Source organism: Camelus dromedarius, chromosome X (assembly GCF_036321535.1).
Source record: "Camelus dromedarius isolate mCamDro1 chromosome X, mCamDro1.pat, whole genome shotgun sequence".
NCBI lineage: Eukaryota > Metazoa > Chordata > Mammalia > Artiodactyla > Camelidae > Camelus > Camelus dromedarius.
The window spans coordinates 95,967,978-95,990,869 of record NC_087472.1 but is presented as its reverse complement, the minus strand read 5'-3'; the positions used below and the strand labels follow the sequence as shown (position 1 = coordinate 95,990,869).

The 22,892-nt window shown below is 38.5% G+C and overlaps 1 protein-coding gene across 2 annotated transcripts in view; it reads left to right on the top strand.

Moving 5' to 3' along the window:
• Positions 1 to 22,892, top strand: part of POLA1 (DNA polymerase alpha 1, catalytic subunit) — a 265,803-nt gene that overhangs the window by 110,753 nt on the left and 132,158 nt on the right. For both annotated transcript variants that reach the window (XM_010986714.3, XM_031445684.2), the window contains exons 31-34: positions 1,900 to 2,031; positions 6,155 to 6,329; positions 19,056 to 19,234; positions 20,878 to 21,009. In XM_010986714.3, coding sequence (XP_010985016.1) covers positions 1,900 to 2,031; positions 6,155 to 6,329; positions 19,056 to 19,234; positions 20,878 to 21,009 — 618 coding nt within the window. The remainder of the gene's footprint in view (positions 1 to 1,899; positions 2,032 to 6,154; positions 6,330 to 19,055; positions 19,235 to 20,877; positions 21,010 to 22,892) is intronic.

Sequence of the window (22,892 nt, the reverse complement as noted above, 5' to 3'; positions counted from 1 at the left end):
GTAATGTGGAAATATGAAACTGTATCGGTGAACTTTTCATACTCTGTTACATTAAAACCTCTTTGTGTGGTGCTTTGAGTGGTATTTTTCCCATACATGATATTATACATCGCTCATTTATTAAATGTCTGGTCCCTGAGTTTTACAGATGTTCCAAATGATGATATATTTCATTGTGCATTATCAAAAACCACATTTTAGAATATTCCTATATATATCACCAGAAAAATCTTTTAAGTATTGGGAAGCTGTCAAGCTCACAAAAGTAGAAACAAATTTTCCAAAATTCTAATTTGTGCCTGGTAGCTTCAGGTTTATCGTAGGCAATGTATACTGTCAAGTGTTTTCCTTGAAATGGCAGGCTCACTTGGTTCTTTTTTGAGTGATTGCCAGATACACAAGTCAGAGTAACAGTACTTGGCCTGTCATTCTTTCAAGTAAAAGTTGTGTTCTGTGAAAAAGGCAGCTAGTTTAGCTTGCAACTCAAGCAACTGCACAAGTGCATTTCTTGGAGCAACCTTTGTTCTTCAGTCTACAATGGATATGCCTTGTGCATACGTCCCATTTTGTCACAAAATTTTAGTTTTGTACTCAGGGTTCAAGAGGTTAAAAAAACTGTGGTGGTGAAGACTACAATGACGATTAGCGCAGTTTGGTGCTGCCGTCCAGATTCATGCGTATAAGGCATCGGCACCTTTACTGACCACTGCTTCTGCATCACTAGTGCGAGTAGTATTGTTGGGAAAGTCATTTTGACTCCCTGAAAGGTTGTTGGGAACCACATTTCATGATCTGGACACACAGCATGCTACTCCCTGTCCTTCTCTTGTCTTTTGAAACCCACCCCTCACAGAGCTAGAAATCCCCCTCCTTCCCTTTGTGCGTATTGAGTTCCAGTCCAGTCGACTGTATTTTTCCTCACCTCTTGCTTTTAACTTCTGCTTTTTCTCTCTGCTTGAGTGTTCTTGCCCCTGTTATCTTTTCTTAAAATCTGTTTTTTCCTTCATGTGCCAACTTGTTCTTTTTCTTCCATGATTTCTGCTCTCGGATGGAAGTGATCTTTGCCTCTCTAAACTCTCCGTAAACACTTTGTTCACATCTCCCTTCTGGCACTTGTAGCTTATTTTAGAGAGGTGTTTTTGTTTTGTTTTGCTTTGTTTTTTTGTGGAACGAGGAGTCGTCTACGAGTAGCAGATGACTTAGGACCAGTGACCGTCTTACTCATCTTGTGGTACTTTACAGTGCTTGAACTTAGTGAATTATTGCAGCGCGAGCAAAATAATTTCTTCTGCAAGCATTTGGTTGCTGCTGCACGCCAAGAGTCATTCTGAGCACTGAGTGCAGCTGTGAGCGAGGCTGACGCGTTCCTGCTCTCGTGGGGCTTACTTTCTGTTTCACTTACTCAGCCTGCCTTCGGAGAGCTTAAGTTGACAGTGTGAGTAAATCCAGTGATTTCTGGTGCCTTTGGGATTTATTTAGGCTCGAGAAACCTTTGAGAAACAGATCATTAAATCAGAGTAACCGTTATCCATCAGTCTTAACTAATCAGTTAATTCAGTGAGAGAAGTGCAAACATTAGGAGAAACTCAGACTGTATAAGAGACTGAATTTATCCCCTTAATTTTTATATCCGACTATTATGTGCCATGGCCCAGAAATTCTTACTTCTTTTTTGTCAGGGTTACACCTGGTTATATTAGTTCCTCAGTGAAGGAGAGAGGAGCCTGGAGGATGGAATGGCTAAAGCTTCCGTGGCAGGGTTTTGTACCTACCGCTTCTGTCATTTTTGTATTCAGGTGGCTGGTATGATTCTAGCAAAGAGGTATTTAGTGTGTGTCTGCTCAAGAAGGGCTTTATTTTAAAGTTTGAGGCTTTTTGTTCCCTCTTTTTCTCTTTTAGGCATTGACAAAGGATCCCCAGGATTACCCTGATAAAAAAAGCCTACCTCATGTCCATGTTGCCCTCTGGATAAATTCTCAAGGAGGCAGAAAAATGAAAGCTGGAGATACCGTGTCGTACGTCATCTGTCAGGTACAACTGTCGTAATGAATGAGCGTCTCCTAGCGCTGAAGAGCCCGTGCTGGGGTCCGTGTGAGCACAGTGTCTTAGTGCTCTTCCAAGATGCTCTGCAGAGAGGGTTTGGTCTTGGTTGGTTTCACAGCATTTAGAAACATTAGTCAGGGATATGACATACTTTATTAAAATTTTCATAACACATTTAAGACCAGTGAAATTGTTTTGGTGAGACAGCTTTGTAACAGTAGCCACTGTCGCAGCCGCAAGTTAATGTGAGTGACAGTGTGTCGCAGTTTGGCCATATATCCAGCAATACTCCTTTATCATTCCTTTTGCATCAGGTTCCACCATGAATATTGGTAAAGAGAGCAAATGCATTTTTCACTGGCCTGTGTTCACATAATTACTTAAAAAAATATGAAATGCATGATTGTATGGAGAAAGGTAAGAGATCCTAAAAACATGCCTTATGAAGAAAACACAGATTATCTAACCAGTTCCTTTTTTGACTTTATTTTGAGTGGAGGGAGCCTAGAACCCACCTCTTTGACTTCTCCCTGTTTCACCTCTAAGGAACTTCTAAGGCTTCTAGAACAGTTTTAAACCCCTAGTCAGTTTCTTGAGTGTAGCATGTAGCGTGTCTAACAGGGATGAGGAGAAAGAGTAGGACAGAAGAGCTTTTTTTTTCCCCTTTGAAAGCACTTAACTCCAGTTGGAACAAAGGAGAGGTTTCATCCCTTCTCCCTGTTTAACAAAAAAAAGTCAAAGCCAAACCTCTATCCAGATTCTTTACAACTACTATGCTATGGTCTATTTACCATCTGAATAAGACTGCTTCTTTTTAATTAATTATTGCTTTTTGTTATTATACTAAAAAAACTATATAAGCCTTAAACTTCACTGCAATGTGATTGATCTCTGTCAAACTACAATGTGTTTTAAAATCAGAGAGTCTTCAGAATTTAAAAGTCATCTGCTAATATCTGCTCAGTACTGTAGATGATGTACATAACAAATGATTTAAGTACATGGACAGGAATCAGCACTTGACTCTGTCTCCCTCCTAGGGTTACCCTTGATTAAGAACTGTTACAGAAAGCCAATTCCTGCAGGAAAATATTTCCATAAATGTCTGACTCGCTCAAGTCCTTAATGTGCTTTGCATATTGCCTCTGACAAGTCTCATCTCAAAAAAACAATTTTCATATTATGCAAATAAAGATTTTGGTAAATAGGCTAGTTTTTTTTTTTCACTTATATCTTCACATACATGGAAAAGCTCTCAGATTATTAGTGACAGGAGCAGATGGCAGCATATAACTTTTAAAAATGATGTAGGTTCTGTGAAACAGCATCTGAAAATGATATCAAGCTACAATTATGTTTTGGGTAAACCTGTAATGGAGATGCGTGGTCATGTGATTGATGTATTTAAAAGTCAGGCTTATGTTCCTTGATGTCCAAATATTAGGTCTTTTGATTTCGTCTTCTCAGGTCTTAACAATAAAAGAAAAGCTCAAAATGCCGTGTAGTACAATAAATCCAGTTTGATGTATTTTCACCCCTTTCCCCATTTAACTGGTGCTGAATCTTGACTCGCTTGCTTGTTAAAAGAACAGTTCATGTTTCTTTCATTGATTTATTTTTCTCACTATATCCCAAGAAAAGCTGTAGGACTCGAATTTGCCTTTGTCCCCTAGCAGTGGGGCCTGCCCACTTTCAGCATGTTTGCTAACCAAAGCTGCCTACCTCTTTTGCTTTTAAGCACTCAAATTACTCTCTTTCCTAACACAACCAACATTTTTAGAATGTGTTTCTGAAAATGTATGATGGCACATTTTTAACAGAGCTATTTGCTACTGTAAGAAAGGGTGCCCTCTAAGAATAGCCTGTCTCCAAAACCGGTTCTGTTTTGTTTAAAATTTACATTTTGAATATAGTGCTCTACTCTATTGATAATTTATTCAGACTATAAATTCAGATTAGTTCAGAGAGTAGTGTTTTTGGTCTGTAATTTATGTTGTAGTTCGTAATCTTCTAAAACCTGTGTGAATTATTCGTTGAGATCTTAAGTCCACTTCCACTTGCTGGTTAAGTTTTAAATCCTTAATTATTTAACTTTCATTGAACATCATTTTCATAAGGCATGCTTTTAATATAATTGATTTAAGGGGCCCTCTGGTCACCTGGCAAAAAATTTTTTTTCCGTTAGTTTTCTTCTAAAGATGACTACACAGTTTTGAATGAGTTGACTGCACCTGGTTGTCTCTGTAAAGTATGTACTTTGTGAAGTTCCCAAATTACTATATGGGCACTTCAAAGAAGACCAGCATTGCTTCTTAACGGTGTATGTCACGTGTTTTTGTACCTTCCGTGGGATCTTGCTAGATTTGAGGATTAGGTCTCTGAGGGATATATCTTATGTCATAGCCCAAATGTTTCTCCAACAGAACACAGGGAAACCTGTCATCTTAGCAATTCTTTTGAATTTAGTCATGTTTAAGCTCAGATTTTTAAAATTCAATAGGAAATATGTTTGAGTCACTGTTAAAACTAGTCTTTTGTGTGGATATTTAAAGACTGTGCTTAGAAATTTTCACCCGCTTCTTTTTTTACAGACATACCTTACATGAGAACATCTAATGAATACTGGAAAGTAATTCGAACGCTTTGGAAAAAAAAATTTGCCTCTACAAATTTGATTTTTACTCATTATTAAAAATCATCAAGCTCAACATTACTGTAACCTTACGGACAGATCAGTTTTAAAAAACAATACAATTCTATAAATCAATCAGAGTTCATGTGCTTGTTAAAAGGCAGTCTGATTCAGTTATGGTGCATAAAGACAGTGCCCAAGGATTTTTCACTCTTTTTGTCGTTGGCTGTCACCTTCCTCTCATCTAACAATTCAAACTTCTAAAAAGGCAACAATTAAAGTTGATTAATTCTACCTAATTTCTTCTCCTGTATTGTGAACTCCTGAAAAATAATTATAAGCAAGTCTTTGAATCTGAGATTTGCTTCCTTTCTAGTTATTTCATTATGTCTTAGCATAGAAAGAGTCTAGTTGATAAATAACCCAGTTTATTTCCATCTGACGCCTGGCCAGAGGAAGAGGCCGCTGCCTCCAATTTCTGGTAAGATAGCGGTACAGGAAGGTTGCCTCTGCTTTGGGCTGGGCGCTGCGCTGAGAAGGGACTGATTGTAGCGGGAATGAAAGAATAGGATTCACATTATAATCAGTTTTGCAGAGCAGCTGAGCACTGTGAATAGTTATAATTTCCGAATCTGAATATTACATTCTGTTGTTGTGGACAAGGGAAAAGAGTGGAGTGAGTAGTTGGATATTAGTCCAGTAGAGTGATCGCTTTTTGATCCTGGTGACATCACCCGCAGGACTGTATGTGGGCCAATTATATAGAATTTCATAACTTTTATTTTTAGAGAGTAAAGAGGAAGCCCTTGAAAAGAGGCTGTCTGACCCACCTGCCTTTCCTTGAGGAAGGACCATGCAAACAGCACAAAATGATATGCCCTTCATTCCATTGGCCAAACATTTTGCTTCTAGAGCACTCTAGTCTACCAAGGAGATGTCCTTAACTTTATTATATCTTGTACATAAGTTACCACTCTTGGGCTTTGTTCCCCTGTCATTTGCATCACAGTGATACAGCTAGCTCTCATCAAGAGATAGAGACACACACCTCATCTTTAAGATGATGCTATGACTGAAATTCTTGCACGGAGGGATTACATTAACATAATAAAAAGGGTCACACATGTTTTGTTTTTATCATGACTCCTAAAAGGCCTTTGTTAGCAGGTCTTCTCGGTGTGTTTCTGTGATATGGCAGGTGGAATTATTTAATCTAGTCATGCCATCTTGTTGGTTTCGTGTTTCAACAAAAAATAGAACACAACACATGCTGGATTTACATTCTTGGACAGTGGGCGAGCTGTTCTCCTTGATCTTCCTACTGTTAGATGCATATGAAATGTTCACCAATAGGTCAAAAGGACTTCTTGGTATTTGGAATTGAATATATAAAATTGGAATTGTTGTCCCCCTTTTTGACCAAGCCAGTGTTTGTGATTGAATTTCTCACAGCTTTCCCTGTACCCTGTCCTCTTGTAGGATGGGTCAAACCTCACTGCGGGTCAGAGGGCCTATGCACCCGAGCAGCTGCAGAAGCAGGACAATTTAACCATTGACACCCAATACTACCTGGCCCAGCAGATCCACCCAGTCGTGTCTCGAATCTGTGAGCCAATAGACGGAATTGATGCTGTCCTCATTGCAACGTGGTTAGGTAAGTGTCCGAGCTCACCTAGCTCATCACCAGGCGGCAGCAGCACGCGCGGTCCTCCCTGGTCTATCGTGAGCCTGGTTCAGAGGCACAGTGCTGTGTTGAGCACGTCTTCGTTTATAGTTGGGCATTTATTTTTGTGCTTGTTTGGTTAATGTCTGTCTCCCCTGCTAGACTAAGAACCCCACAAACTTGCTACCTATGTAAGCACATGCCAGAGTAGGCATTCAGTCAGCTGATGCTCAGGGGAGAGAGAAGGCGAAAGAAAGGATAAGAGAACATTTTAGGTGTTGTTCTAGTCTCTGACCTTACACCATTGTGGCTTTAATCAGTGAGCTTCCATTAATAATGAGATTCATTGTATCTTGATTATTGTTTCATCTTGTCTCAGTCTCTCAGTGTGTTTTCATATGAAGTAAAAAGTAAAAGAAGTTTAACTTCTTTAGTATTCGATTCCCTTTTGAGTATCCTGCTCTTGTTTTTTAAAAAGTCTTCTAAAACTGGACTTGTTATCTTTTAGGAGTTAGTTGGTGACTAATTTCTCATCTTCTGTGGTGGTGCCAGCCAACCCTGAAACCTCAAAGCCGTGTCACCAGATTATCATCTCCTACTTAGAAATATATTTCATAACCAGTCCTGATTTCATTCCTAGACGACCAGCATGTTGAGAGTTACACTGCCTTAAGGTCTCCACTCTCTATCCCATTGTACACAGAGATGAAGATTTTCAGAATAGCTGGCCCCTCCCTATCTATAAGTACAGTCCAGATGTCACTGACAGCTTGCAGTCTCTGACTTTGGCAGTTATAGACTAACTTTCTAGCTCCAACCTGTATTTCTAGCCTGACATCTTCTTTAGTGTATTCAGGGTCCCCTAAATATGGCATCACTAAATCTGTCCCTGCTTCATGGAAAATTCTTCCCTTCCTCTCATTGGAAAGTCTGGCTTAAGACATGACCTTTGGGGTCTAGATTCAAACTCTGGTTCTCTTGTTCACAAGCTCTGTGGCTTTGGCAAGCCTCTAGAGCTTGCTCTCAGCCTTGGCTTCTGGTGTCATAAATTAGAGTTGCTCTGACGGAGTGGTTAGGTGGTGGAGAGATGCTCCGCACAGGCCTGGGGGGCGGTGCTCACCAAGTGCCGATTGTGGCCACGCTCCAGCCCCCTGCCAGGCTTCTGCATTAATATGTCCCAACTCCTCCAGTCCTTAAGATTTGCATGTCATTAGTGGTCAGAGTGCATTTGTGGATTGAGATTGGACAGATGAGTCATCAAGTCACATATTTTCCACACTGAATATGTTTCTGAGCTCCTCCCCCCCAGCCCCCCACTGTCTCCACTCTCCCATCAGTGTCTGCTCTGGAAGTGGAAACTCATTTCTGACATTTGCCTAAGCAAAACATAATTAGGAAGACAAAATTCTGCTACCCAAATCATCATATAATGTATTCTCAAAGTTAAGTTGTATTTGATGATGTTTATAAATCCTCAGCTGGGAGGAGGGAGTGTAAGTGCACAATATTTTTTAGCTTCCTTCTTTTTTCTCTCCTGCCTTGAGTGCTTACTCTATCAGAAACTATAATAAGTACTTTGCATATGTTGTCTCATTTCATCCTTTCAATAACCCCATGAGGACCTGTTGTATTTCCTCCATTGTATAGAGAAGAAAGCTGAGGCTTAGAGAGGTAACTAACTTGGTCTTATCACATGGCTGGTAAGTGGCCAGCTGTGGTTGGACTGGGACCTTGCTCTCTGTGACTCCAAAGCTTGTGCTTGTAACCACTGCCTCTTCTTAGCTCTGAGAGGCCATGACATTCATCCTCAGCCGGAAGTGGGGTGGCGTGGACGTGAAGGCATGGGAGCATCATCTTCCTTGTGCTCCCTCCTCTCCCAACTGCGAACCCCCACACTGCTGAAAAGCCCTGAGCAAAAGCATTTGTGTTTTTAGAGTAGATCTTCCAGGTTTTCCATCGGTATCATCAAGAACCTGGTCCAAAGGCTCACTGTTGCCCATCTCTTTCTTTGGTTCTGAATTTCCTGGGGGCCCAGAGCTGAGGAGGGATAGATGGAACAAGCCCCGTATCGTGAAGGACACTTAACAGATATAAGTGTGGAGCCTTGTATTTTAGCAAAAGAGATAGAGAATAAGGGTAGTGGAGCCTGGCCGGTGGACAGGTGCCAGGAGGAGACCAGACTGATGTCATTGCTTCTGGGGTCATATTGAAGATCACTTTTATATAAATTAAACAGTGGGCAGATTTTGACTTGCTTAAAAACCAACTTTCTCGTAATTACAGCTGTCTTAGGAGTCCAGTTTTCACAAATGATTTTCAAAGCCAGTAGCCTAGTGGGCCCTCGTTCAGAGGGTTCGTGTTATTACTGACCAGTCTCAGTCTACAGAGGGGCCCCTTCATGCTTATGGTGGTCCCCACACAGCCCCAGCTCTCCTGCGCCATCACCGGAAAGCTCTTGGTGCCAGGTAGCCACTTCAAGCTGCCGGAAGGGCTTGTGTTTTTGGCCCTGAAGGAGCTGCTGCCGCTCCCCCTCATATCTTTTCTCCCATTTTTCTCTTCTGCTACTTCACAGCAGTTTTTCTGCTGAAAACACGTGAGGTTGTCATCACTGTGAAGTCTACCTCCTCCCACCTCAGCCCCTGCCATCCCCAGTGGTGTCCACGTACCTCTCAACATTCGTACGAAATGTTCTAGGCCTTTCTGTCTCCCTCTTTCCTCATGGGAGGGTCCACAGTAATGAAGTGCAGGGCAGCAGGTGCCGGTCAGCAGGAAGATCTGTAGACAACATTGAAGCTCGTCAGGCAGATCCTTGTGGGTGTTTGCCCCCTGCCCTATTTGGGAGCTGCATTTTGATCTGTGTCCTTTATTCCTCCAGCCTGAGTGAAAATGAGGGTGGCCACTATTTACTAGGGGATTTCAGGGCCCTGTTATCAGTTCTCAGTTAGCCTGTGGTTTTAGAGGCGGAGGGAGGAGATAGGAAAGTGGTGGGAAAGTAAGGGGAGTGTTAGGGGGTGCATGGTTTCTAAGAGGTGCAAGCTGCAGGCATAAAATTACTGTAATTTGTTTTTAAAGTTCTAAATCTGTTTTCTTTATATAAAAAAACTGCAGTTAGTGAACTGACACCGTTAAATAAGTTGAAGTCTGCAAATGTATACATAAAATACAAGCCCTCCAACTGCCTAATCACAGACATAAAATAATTCTTTTGCTTTTAATGTAGTTTTTATCTTTGATTAATGAAACGTATTACAGTGTTGAAACTTCAGTGAAGTTTGATACTTTGTCCTTTTCGTTAGTACAAAGAAATCAGAAATAATGGCATAATTTCATTTAGGAAAATTATTAAGTTCAAGATTTTTCATTTTAAGACTCTTTTGTGGAGAGCAGCTATATTTTTCCACTACCTCTTTTTCTGTGGCTTTTATACTGCTTTCCTTGAAATGAAAGGCAAGCATCAAGTGTTGGTTTTATCCTGTGGCTTCACTTTGGAAATTCTCTATTTCTCCCCGTCAAGGTACCTCCTGAAGTCTGTCTAGTGGCATGTTGCACGGCCAGGTGTTCTGTATAGGAAGGTCGTTTTAGTGAAAAGGAGAGAGGACAGTCTATTAAATGAGGGAATGAATAAGTCTGTTGAATTGCAAGAGAATAATTTGTTCTCCCTAATAACTAATGGTCCCCATTATCCCACAGTAAAATGTGTATCATTTTTCTGAAACCCTTGCAAGGTTATTGCTATTGGGCTTAAATAAAGCTAAATTTTACTCTTTTCCATCTGTGAATGGAAAAAAAATATAGTATTACTCTTCTGATACAATAGCCCTATGGGAAACATGGTCACTAAAACTTGGAACTCTTAGCTTTTGTTCTCCGGACTATAGGTTTTTTTCTCTTGTTCTAATGAAAGCTCTCTATATTCTGTGGATGAAATATTCACAGTATGGGCCACCATCCAAATAGTCTTCTGTACCTAGCAAAACAGGCTGGGGATGAGAGTATTTTCAGGTTCATTCTTGAATGTCATCTTTTAATAAATTCATATTTTACCCATAACAGTACTTAGAATTATATAATATCTTTCTTCCAATGAGGAATGATTTGTATAGTCGCTATCAAGTACATTTCTTCATGGTCAGTGATAAAATTTCAGGCGTGTGGCCATCAGGGCGGTTTTTCCATTGGTCCTGAGAAATTATTGATGTTTGAAGAACTGAAGAATTGAAAATTTAATCTCTGAAAGTAGTACTTAAAACAAGACAACACTCTTAAGCCAGTGTGTTCCTGAGTTAGATTGAAAAGTAAAAATTCCCTTTTTAAAAACTGGCCCGTACCACTCACATTACAGGAGGTAGTTTTTGTCAGTAGACAGGGTCCAGTAACATCTTCTAAGAAATTAAGTCAGGCAGGGGGCCACACAGTGTTTGAGGGGTGCCTTGGGTGGGCCTAGGGAGATATACCTACGAACGATGGTCTGGGGAATAAAGTGCAGGTGGCTGGCACTGGAATGATGCCACCAGCAGGTGCCTCAGGCATTACTTTGTCGATCACGACTTTGCCTTTTTTCATGATTAAGCTCGCAGAAGAATGTACACAGGTGATCGTCATTTCCAAACCTTAAATATTTTCTATAGCATAATTCATAGTAAAATTTAAAAAGAAAGGTCACACCAAATGCACAGTAGGATATTAAGTCTTCTCAGCTGATGAGAGCTGCCTCTTCCAGGCTGGAGCGCCATTCCAAGCACGTCATCATATGGCCCGAGTGCCTAGCCTGCTTTTGCATTTGTCAGATTCATGTTGAAGACCTGCTGTGCCCAGCATCATAGTGGGCACTGTGAGGGGTGCAGGGTGGAGTCAGCTGCGGCCCCTCTACTCGAATTGCAGCCCGGCCCGTTGAGTCGATTTCAATGTTGTTGAGTCCAGCGGACCACACAGTGTATTTCCCCAAAGAGGTAAAATTAAGGATGTTCAGTGTTTAGGGGAGACAGAGACCACTTCTGGCGGGGGCCACCAGTGGAGGCGTTTGAGGCATCGTGGGACTGCCCTGTAGAGAGGCCAGTGGGGAGTCAGGAGTGGTTGCCCGTCCCTACCTCCCACCTGTTCTTGCAGCCCAGTAATGAATGGCAGGACCCCGAGCTCCATGGGGGTCGCCTGTGCCATCTCAGCCACTCCTGAGTGGCTGCACTTTAGGGCACTGGCAGCCTTTTGAAGGGTATCCGCTGCCCAGCCTTGCACCTCAGTCCCTACAAGGCGAGTGCACAGTGTCTGTTTCTGTCTGACGCCCACAGTGCAGAGGGCCCACAGTGCCGCTGCTCACCTCACTCAGCCTCTGAGAACTTGGACCCAAGCCAGAGCATGTTTAGAATAATGGCTTGGAGTAGTGATTCCTAACTCTGCTTTGTAACACTTGAAGTTTCTAGAGGAAAATGGGGATTTCTCAAATTACTTGTTAGATCACTTCTTTAAAAATTTAACTTTACTGGGCAATAATTGGCGAATATAGTGGTATGTTTTTAAAGTGTACAATGTGATGATTTGATATACATTTACATAGCAGAATGATTATCAAGATCGAGATAATGAACACATCCATCGTGTCATATAGTTAACTCTTTTTGAGGGGTGTGTGGTGAGGATGCTTAAGATCTATTCTCAGCAACTTTCAAGTATACAGTATCGTCTTATTAATTATAGATCGTTTTTTTAAAAAGAGACATTGTATTAATTAAGCATACTAAAATGACACCAAGATTGTGTAGCCTATAGAAAAATGGATAAGACATAATAAATGAAAAAATGCTGAATATATCAATGTGCACAGATACTTAAACTATGTTAAATGGATATGTGTGAATAAGAAAAGAGTAAAGGTGATGAATTTTAAGTTCCTCCCTTGTTGAAAAAATATTAATACTCCTATTACTAAAAATAAGAATTTTTACAAAATCAGAAGCAAAACTAGTAAAACAATTACCAACTCACTTCTAAGAAGGTGGGTGTTTAGGGACCTCCAGCCTGGCTCTCCACACCCCCCCCCCCCCCGCCCCCATATCTGCCAACATAGCTGGAAAGAAGAGGGCTTTGTTGTGAGAGAAGCAGTCTTGGTCTGTTATTTTATTTGTTATTTTATGTTCCAAATATTTTTTCAGCATAAAGTTACTGTCCTTTCTCAGGTCTAAAAATACGCAAGAAGACACTTCTAAAGTTTTTTCCTGCTCAGATGTGCATGTCTCATTAAGTTAAAATTCACATTCAGGGCTATCAGACTGTTATTGAGCATATTGTTCATGCTATATATTAGATCCCCATGACGTATTCAATATGTAACTGGAGATTTCTACCTCTTCATTCCTTTCACCTATTTTGCCCATTCCCCCACTCCCTTCTGGCAATCACCCATTTGCTCTCTGTATCTGTGAGTCTGTTTTCATTTTATTTTGTTTTTTATATTCCACATATAGTGAGACCATGTGGTATTCATCTTTTTCTGACTTAATTTCACTTGACATAATACCTTGTAGATCAATCCATGTTGTCACAAAAGACAAGATTTCAGTTTTTATGGTTGTGTAATATTCGTGTGTGTGTGTGTGTGTGTTTGTACATCACACATTCCATTCTAGGATTGGTCATTAGGCTGCTTCCATATCTTGGCTATTGTGAATAATGCTGCAGTGAACATTAGTGCATGTATCTTTTTGAATTAGTGTCTTTGGGGTATTTTTTTTTTCCTGGTAAATACCCGGAAGGGAAATTTCTGGATCATATGGCAGCTCTGTTTTTAAATTTTTGAGTAGCCTCCATCCTTTTTTCCATAGTGACTGCAGCAATTCACAATCCTACCATCAGTACACAATGATTCCCTTTCCTTTACATCCTTGCTAATGCTTGTTTTTGATGGTAGCCATCCTTACCTGTATGAGGCGGTATCTCGCTGTGGTTTTGATTTGTGCTTCCCTGATGATTAGTGAACTTGAGCATCTTTTCATTTGCCTGTTGGCCATCTGTATTCCTTCTTTGGAGAAATGTCTATTCAGGTCCTCTGCCCAGTTTTTTAATCAGGTTGTTTGTTTTTTTGATGTTGGGTTGTTGAATTCTTTGTACATTTTGAGTATTAGCCCCTTACCAGATATGTAACTTGCAAATATCTTCTCCCATTCAAGTAGGCTGCCTTTTCATTTTATTGATAGTTTTCCTTCTCTGTGCAAAAGGTTTTTAGTTTGATGTGGTCCTGTTTGTTTGTTTTTGCTTTTATTTCCCTTGCCTGAGAAGACATATCCAAAAAAATATTACTAAGACCAGTGTCACAGAATATACTGCCTGTGTTTTCCCTAGGAATTCTATGGGTTCAGGCCTTACGTTTAAGTCTTTAATCCATTTTGAATTTATTTTTGTATATGATATGAGAAATCAATGTGAATTTCTTGTATAACATGCATACAGAAAAGTACACAAAACCTAACTGAGCAGCTTGATAAATTTTCACAAAGTAAACACATACCAGTGTAGTCAGTATTGAGCTCAAGAAACAATCTATTACTGCATCCTCAGAAGCCCCCTCATATCTCATTTGAGAAATTATCCTCCATCCCCTACCAAAAAATTACTATCGTGACATCTAACGTCATACATGAGGTTTTCTTATGTTTTGATGCTGCATAAATTGTGTCTTTAACTCTCGGTCTGGCTTCTTCCGTTCACTGTGTTTGTGAGATGGGTCCCTGTGGTTGTACTTCATTTCTGTCTGGTATGAATATATCACACTGTATGTCTATCTACCCCTGAGTTTTTTTCACTTTGGACAGTTATGAATAATGCTGCTTTGAGCATTTTTGCACATGTCTTCTGTTGAACAGTTGCATGTATTTCTGTCGGGTATATATTTAGGAGAATTGTTAGGTCATAGAGGACATGTGTGTTCAGCTTTAGTAGATAGTACGAGTTTTCCAAAGTGCTTCAATGACATTAGACCCTTACTCGCTGCATATGAGTGCTCCCCTTTCTCACCAGCACTGGGTGTGTCCCATCTTCTTCATTTATGTGGTGGCATGATGTGCTTTTAATTCGTTTCTTTGATGACTGATAAACTTGAGCACCTGTTCACATGCTTATCGGCCATTCGAATATCTTTTGTGAGGCGCCTGTTCTGATCTTTTTCTGCTTTTATCTTGGGCTGTCTTTTTCTTATTGATTTGCAAGTATTTCTTGTATATTCTACATGAGTCCTTTGGAAATATATATCACAAACATCTTCTATTTGGAGTGCTTTTTTTAAAAGTATAATTTACATACCATCACATGCTGCAATGTGAAGAGTATCGTGCAGTCCATTTATCAAGACAGGATATTTCCATCACCTAGAGGCTTCCCTTGGACTCTTCCCCAGACCATACCCACCCCCTCACAAAAGCAGCCACACATTTGATTTCTATGACCACAGGTTAGTTTTGCCTATTTTAGAATTTTATATAAATGATCTCCTATGGTATATGCTTTTTGTGTTCAGCTTCTTTCACTTAGCATATTTTTGAGTTTCATCCATCAGTAAGTATTCAGTCTTTTAAATTTTACTTTTAAATTTTCATTACTGAGTAGTATTCCATGATAGATAATACCAGTTTGTTTTTCATTCTCCTGTTTATGGACATCTAATTGTTTCCAATTTATGATTATTACAAATAAAGCTGTGATAAGCATTCTTGTCCAAGGCTTTATGGATTTAGCATTCACCTTTTAAAAATTCATTAATGATGCTAAAGTTTAATGATACTAAAATTTCAGTTTGTATATTGTTCTCTGAGAAGTCCAGATATGTGAAAGTCTGGATTCCTGCAAAAGATTCATTTCCTAGAAGGAATTTTTAGGGAAAAAAAATTTCATAGTAGGATTTCATTAATCAGCTTCCCTAGTAGTATAAGTGATTCATTTTACAGACAACTGGCTGGGAATACCAGTTACACGACTCATCTGGAGTTTCATTCATGTGGATTTTTCCCTCTTGCCCAGTTGTATGAATATATGTAATTGGCTTTACTAGAATTTTTTGCATTTGCACTAACCTTGTCTTTTGGAGAAAGAAGATTATTTAGTCAAATGTGTCAGCCTCTCAACTTAATGCCTTGAGTTTAGAAAAGGTTAAATACTCCTTGGGAATGCAGGCAGGTGAACATTCTAAAAACAGGTAGTTTACAATTATTAGAAAATACAGTGGTAGAAAAAATAGTTTTGTACTAAATGTGGCATTGGAGGTATGTGGTGATCTTAAGTAAAAAACAGCACTGCTGAACTCATCCACCCCAATGCCTATGATGTTATTTTCTATAAATACTTCTTGAAACATGAGAGCTTTGATCCTGTTGCCAAAATAATGTAAGAGCCTACAAATTTTCTAATTATAAATGGCAGTATTTTAATTTCATTACTTTGCCCCCTCTGTCCCGTCTTGTCACCATCGCACTCCTCTGCGCTCCCACCGCAGCCCAAAAATGGTGTGACTGGATCACTACAAGTCACAGGGTTGAATTAAAGCACACATCATTTCCACGGCTGCTCTACCCCGGAGAGCTGGTGCCAAGCCCCAGTAGGCTGCTCCTCCTCTTCTTCTGTGCCAGCTCAAACGATTGAAGTCATTGGATAAAAGCTAGTCTCAAAGAAGTGAAAATTCTTTTTCTCAACTGGGGCATAAAGTTTGTTTCTTTCAGCCAGTTGTTCAGAGAAAGCTCTCAGTAGAAGAGATAACGATTTTGAAATGCATTCTTACGTCTGTTGCTGGCTCAGAGACTACTGTGATTACTTACTGTACAGCATGCAATTTAATATTGATTACACAGTGTATATGCATGTGTGGCAACTGTGATCATAAAGATTTTGCTTTCATGTCATTCTGACAGTAGTGTTTCATTTTGGAGGGACAATAATTACAATTGGGTTTCTACATAGCTGCTCTATTTTGCACATTTCGAAGTTCAGAATCTACCTCTAGGTGGCAGCACCAGATACTTTTTCCCTGTTGTTTCACTTCAGCCTTAATGAGTTACGGTATAAGCAGTAAAACTTTTAAGTCTCCCAAAACTTCGAAGTAACCTGCTTGTTGCCAATTTTGTGAGGATTTGGAAAAATTAATTTATATGTAAGTTTGGGTTTAAGTCTGGATTTTGACCTTAAAGGAAAGATTCCAAGCATCAGTGATCCATATTTTTTAACATGACTAATTACACGTTTTCTTAAAAGATGTAACTTAGCCCCCCGTGATATGCCTGTTGACTTATAATTGTCTTCCCAAGAAAATCACTCTTTTATGATATTTTTGTATCCAAGTAACTTGTACAGGATCATTATATACCTAATATTTTAAGGTAATTACAATGTCTTCTCCCTTTATATTTAAAAAATTTACTGTTGACTTATGGCCAAGAGTGCTGAGATGCAATCCCATCTCTTGGGGAAAAAAAATCAGTTTGTGAATAAATCTGAAGTAATTAGCTAGACCAGTTGGTTTTATTATTGCAACAGTAGATAAGGGTTGTTTGTGGAAATGGACATTCAAAGTAGACATTTCATAAGGCCTGATCTTTTTTCATAACTTTTGGTCACTTGTTGGGCTTTTCTCCCTAAGCAGCAGGCCACCCCCAGACTCAAGTGCGCTCGGTGGCCGGTGACTGGTGGGAAGGCTTCAAAAGAGCTTTCATTGTTTCCCTGTTGCAGCCCGGCTGGTTGTGTCTATGTGCAAAGCCAGCGTCTTTTTGTTACTTGATTTTCAGGTTGTGATAGAAGCTTGTCTCTTAGGAAACCCTTGCTTATTGTTATTCTTTTTCCTTACTTATTGAGAAGTATTGGCCTGGGAAATTGATGAATAATCATCCCATCAGAGAAAAGGTGGAGCTGCTTTCTCATAATCACGAATAAAGCAAGACGTTATGTGAATACAGTTGGATTCACAACTAGAGGTTCAGAAATTTGCAGCAGTTACCCTTCACTACAGGGAAGAAATGGCACCATTCAGGGGCATGGGCGTGGTCTCTCTCCATTACTCTGCCCTCCTTGTCTTTAAATGAGAGGGTGTATGTTACCAGACACTTCACGAACTTGCTGTTTCTCTTAAGGGATAGGTAACTTGTAAAATAAAAATGTACAGTGAGTCTTGGAGCCATGTGACCTGTGTTACAGTAATTTATATCACTGTCCAGGAACAGTTTTTCAAACTGTTTTGAATGTGTGTTCTTTGTTTTTTACTGTACACTATCATGTTGGGAAATAGTCACTTTGATTAATTACTACAAAGAGCGGCTGTTAACTTGCTGTGCAACACGAACATGTGTTTCATATATTTTTCCAAATGTATAATCTTGAATGAATGTAGTCTGGATTAAATGATATTCATCCACTATTTTATTTTTTCCATTCATATGATATTTATTGGGTGCTTACCACGTGATAGGGACCATGGAAAATGATTTGTCCTTGAATGTCTGATTTAAATTTCAAAAGTGCATGGTAGGTTGTAGTAGCTCCATTTTGCAGGTGAAAAAACTGAGACTCAGCCTTTTATTCTTAATTCAGCACCTTTCCACTGTGTCAGAGCCAGCCTTTTGTGATTCAGATGTTGCTTTGACAACTGACCCAATAGGATTTAGGATCTTATCACTAAATTCTGAATACATTTGTTAGATTATCTAACTGTGCAGCTGTTGATAGAGTTAAAACAATTTTGAGATACTTTTGGCATTTGAACTTTTTACTCGGTGACTGTTTTATATTATGTAGCTTTATACTAAAATAAAAAATGATAGCTTTCTTTAGATTTCTAAAAAGCCTAGAATTCTTAGGGATTGCTAAGGAATGCTTTCAAGAAAATATTATAAGAATATAGTATGGAATAATTATCTCTAAGTGTAAATTCAAGAATTAGATTTTGACATATATGCTTTGACCAAGGGTAAGTTAAATTGTTTGGCCTTACAGTCTTTTCTCAAATAGTTTGGGGAAACAAGGTAGTGTAAATGATGAGTCAATTGATTTCTTGTGTCATTTTGATTGAAATATAGAAGGTATATTTGGCTTCAGGATTGTCAGGGACATTTTGGCCTACAGAATTTTTAGATTCATTGTTTTTGCACATATTTTAAATTTCTGAATTGAAGAGAACCAAAAAACCGTGTCGCGTTTTGACTCAGATGCTGCTACTGAATTTTAACCACTGCATTAGATTGCAACCTACATGCTGTTAACTACTGAGCCAAGATGGAATCAACCACCGCATTGAAATCAGGGTTAGCAGTTGTGTCTGCATTTGAAGGAGTTGTAATAACAGTGAATTTGTTTTCCTTAATGGGATTTTTATTCTGTATTTTCAGTTTTAATGGTGACACTTTGATTTTAGGAGATTTTAACAGTGCACATTTATTTGAGATTTTCACTGTAACTTTAGGAAAATACTAAAACCATCCTATAGAAGTAGTTACTTCCAAACCCAAATGTCCAGTAGCATATTTCTGCATTGTTTTGATGCAGTTGACTTGTTTTTTTTAATAATCTCTTTAAAAAGAGAAGTCATTTGTCTTGGTAGTATGAGCCTCTATCTTGAGTTCAGATGATTATGTATGTGTGTGTATGAATTTAAAAATAAATCTTTTGTGGATTCCCTTCTTTGGGATATTTCTTGGAGAGGGGAATTCAAATAATTATGCCTTTCTGAATTTATTTTTTCTTTAACATTAATAGGACTTGACCCCACCCAATTTAGAGTTCATCATTATCATAAAGATGAAGAGAATGATGCTCTACTTGGTGGCCCAGCACAGCTCACTGATGAAGAAAAATACAGGGACTGTGAAAGGTTCAAATGTCCATGCCCTACATGTGGAACTGAGAATATTTATGATAGTGCCTTCGATGGTTCGGTTAGTTGTTTTTCTTTGTTTTGTTTTGTTTTGTGAGCAAACTAGTACAAAGGCCCTTTTCTCTCCACTATATGTATAAAAAGGAAAAAGAAAACATGTTTTTTTATGTGTTTAAAGAATTTTAGCGTCATATGAATTCTGCCTTCCCTTTAAAACTTACTTTATTTCTGCTTGCAAACTCTTAATAGAGTATGCTTGAGTATTGTTTTTGGCTTCTTAGAATGCTTGGCCTTGGTGTTTTAAATGGAATCTCTTAAAAATTCTAAATTATCTTAAAGTATCTTTATTGTAATTCCTTAATTAGTAACCTGTATTTCCCTACTCCCAGCCCAGTTTATTAAGACTTAGAGCAATATTTTCCTTTATCTTAAATCAAGTTAATGGGAACTAAGTGTTTTTGGAAAGTTTTTGTTTATCTTTACACATCCCACTTGCCTCCTTTTTGACAAAGGTATCCTGATAATCTTTTCTGCTGTCTTTGCATATTAGGCATTTAAAAAGTTGCAGGGAGGCATTTCTCCCAAGAAGTACTGCCAAAAAATGTATCATTGACCTTGGATCAGAATTTGAAACTTGGCCAATCTACTTGATTCCACTGCAGTGTTATACATGTCCTAGCCATTGGCAAATGAGTAGGCAGCAGAACCGTGTGAAACCTTGAAACTAGAAGAAAATACATCCTTTATCTAAATTAAAAGTAATTATTTTAAGTTAATTTGGACAAACAGCAGATGTTTTGCATTTTTTTGAATCAAAACAAAGCAGTCTTTGGAAGCAAGTGCAAGGAAGAGGCAGACACAGATCAGCAATACTTGCTAAATCCTTGAGCTTTGCTTCATTACAGCTGTAAATAAGATAGTTAATTGCATGGAGGCTTGACGACTTGCAGATGGGCTAACTGTGGAAGAGCCGATGTCAAGCTCTAAAATCTCTTCCACCTGGAATTGCTTAGTGTGGCGGGTAGGGTTATATACCAGATTGGAGCAGGAAACCAAGATGTTTAAGTATCAAGAAGGAAAACAAATGCTCCAGAAACCCCAACAGTTTTCCTATATATTATAATTGCTTTGTCTTTGTTTAAAACAAAACAAAATGAAACATTTTCTCCAACCATGAATAGTTCATTCTTACAGATTTTTACTCCTTCTCTCTTCCCTCCTCCAAATACATTTCATTTGTAAGGGACAGGGGTTACTAAAATCTTGAATTTGCTAAACTGATTGCTTTGTGGTATAACACGTAATTTTTAGGCTTTATTCTTAAAATTAATCAAGTTTGGGGTGAATAAGTGCAGATTTAAATTTTTGATGGGTATCTCAAAGAAAGGATGTTTATTTCCAATAACATGACCTGACTGGTATTTTCAGAGGGGAAGCTCTTGTATGAATAGAGTCTGTCATGTGTTGAATGTAAAAGTGATTTCAGGTTTTCCCTTCAGCTTTGCACTCCATTATGATGGTGGCAGGAGTAGAAGGTATTTGTGATTGAGGGGATCTTTGGGAGGAAAGTGGTTGAGAAAATAGGGTTAAAAACTCACCAGTAAAATGAATGAAGAGTGTTGTACACCAGGACAGCATGTAAATTTTTAAGCACAAGAAACCTTTTATAACCTTTTGTGTATTTGTCTGTCTTGACTTCTGTAGGGAACCAACATGGAACCCAGCCTGTATCGTTGCAGTAACATCGATTGTAAGGCTTCACCTCTATCCTCTGTGGTACAGCTGAGCAACAAATTGATCGTGGACATTAGACGTTGCATTAAAAAATACTACGAAGTAAGTATCCATGATGAGTTTCTCACATACGCTACTTATTTCGGTTTGGTACTTGTTCTAAACTAAAACAATATGGTTTTGTATTATTGTTTGTTTTTTTATGAAACTGTAAAATTTTTTAAAGACTTTGGAGGAAAATGATTTCATTTTCTCTTGGGCATTATACCTCATTAATGAACAGTATTTTTAACAATGAAGTTTTTGCTTTTAAGGAAAATGAGAATCTAATCAGGAAATGTTTCACTTTATTGCTACCTAAATAAAACACAGTTAAATGGTCAGTCAGATCTTTGGGCAGAGGAAGAAAAATCAATATTGCCTACCTTTGGCAAATAGAGCCATAACATCGTATGTGCTGATCTTAATAAACTGCCACTAGCTAACAATTTGTGTTTATGTGGTAAGCTAAACCATTTCATCACTTTGTTTTCCGAGGAAATCAAAATAAACATCTTTTACATTTAAATGCAATTTGTCTGACATTTTAAAAGAGAAAGTCTAATATTTATAAATATATACTAAAACTTCCAGAACAGTGAATGTGCTGTCTGCATTAGAAAGAAGGCTTCTTTCAAATTTTTTATTTTGTTTTGTTTTTAAGACATTTAATGAGATTTTTTCTCTTCAAAAGTTAAAATTTTAAAAAAAACCTGCTCGTTTCCCATTTGATTTTTCTTAGTGTTGCATTATGTCATTTGTCATCTAAACAAAGTTTCTATCACTTGAAAGTTCACTGTAACTTATGTAAAGAGGCTCCACTGGCAAGCATTTCCCCAAATGCTCAGGTTCTGTGAGGTAAGGCTCATGACTGTGATCAATATCATTCTGTACTTTCTACCTCTGTGTTAGTTAACATATGACAAGCATTTTCTTCTTTAAAATCAAACTCATTAAGTGAAAATCAAGTATTAGATCATTAGGATGAAGAGTGAAAACACAGAGTTTCTAGTATTGTGATCAGAGTAGAATAATTTGTATTTGTCAAAAAAAAAAACCAACTGGTAGGTTTGTCTGAAGATATTTTTAAAATAATAATTATGGCTGCATTTTGGGAAATCTGAAACATTTTAGTGAGTAAGCCTGTGCTGCACTTAATGAACAGTTGGATGGAAATAAAGGTTATCTGTGGGTTCACATTCCACAGAAGATGAAACGTTCAGCACGTGAAATGTTAGGCCTTTATTTAGCATGAAGAGCCCAAATCAAAACTGTTCAGCTCATTTACAGAACTCATTGAGCAGAGCCTGATTCTTAACTCTTGGGAAGAATTCTTGAGTTTTCTCTCTCTGTTTAGTCTATCGGAATCTTCACCATGGAAATGTTAATACTAGAAGAAGCTCATCTATTTCATTCTCTAAGAAGGGACAATCTGTTTTGACTAAGTTGAGAATAGGCAGAAAAATGATCTTCTGTATAGTTAGAAATATGCCCTAACAAAGATTGATTTCTAACCTAGTTGTGTGGGTGTGGGTGTTGTGGTAGTGGTTATAGAAGTATTTTTCAAGCTGAATAACCTAGTCTTGGGCATCTAGACACTTAACCCAAGGTTTCTGTAGCATTTGCTTTAATTGTCTTATCTACCAACCATCTCACTAACAGCAAGTAACGGTTTTCCTGTAGTTAACTGCCCACTTGATTGACTTTCCTAAGGGGTTTCTAATTAGAATACCCAAATGTCATTCCTAAAGTTGAAGATTGACATGATTGTCCTCAAAATTAGGAACCTGTTTCTCTACTTTCTGATCTTAGGCATATGTGATTGGCTGGGAGAGAAAGAAATCCATTATTTATTCTTTTCGTGGCCCCATAATGAACAGATGTTTCAGGTATTCTCAAGATCAGAGCTTTTATACAGAAAGCTCATACACCTCCAAGTTCCACTT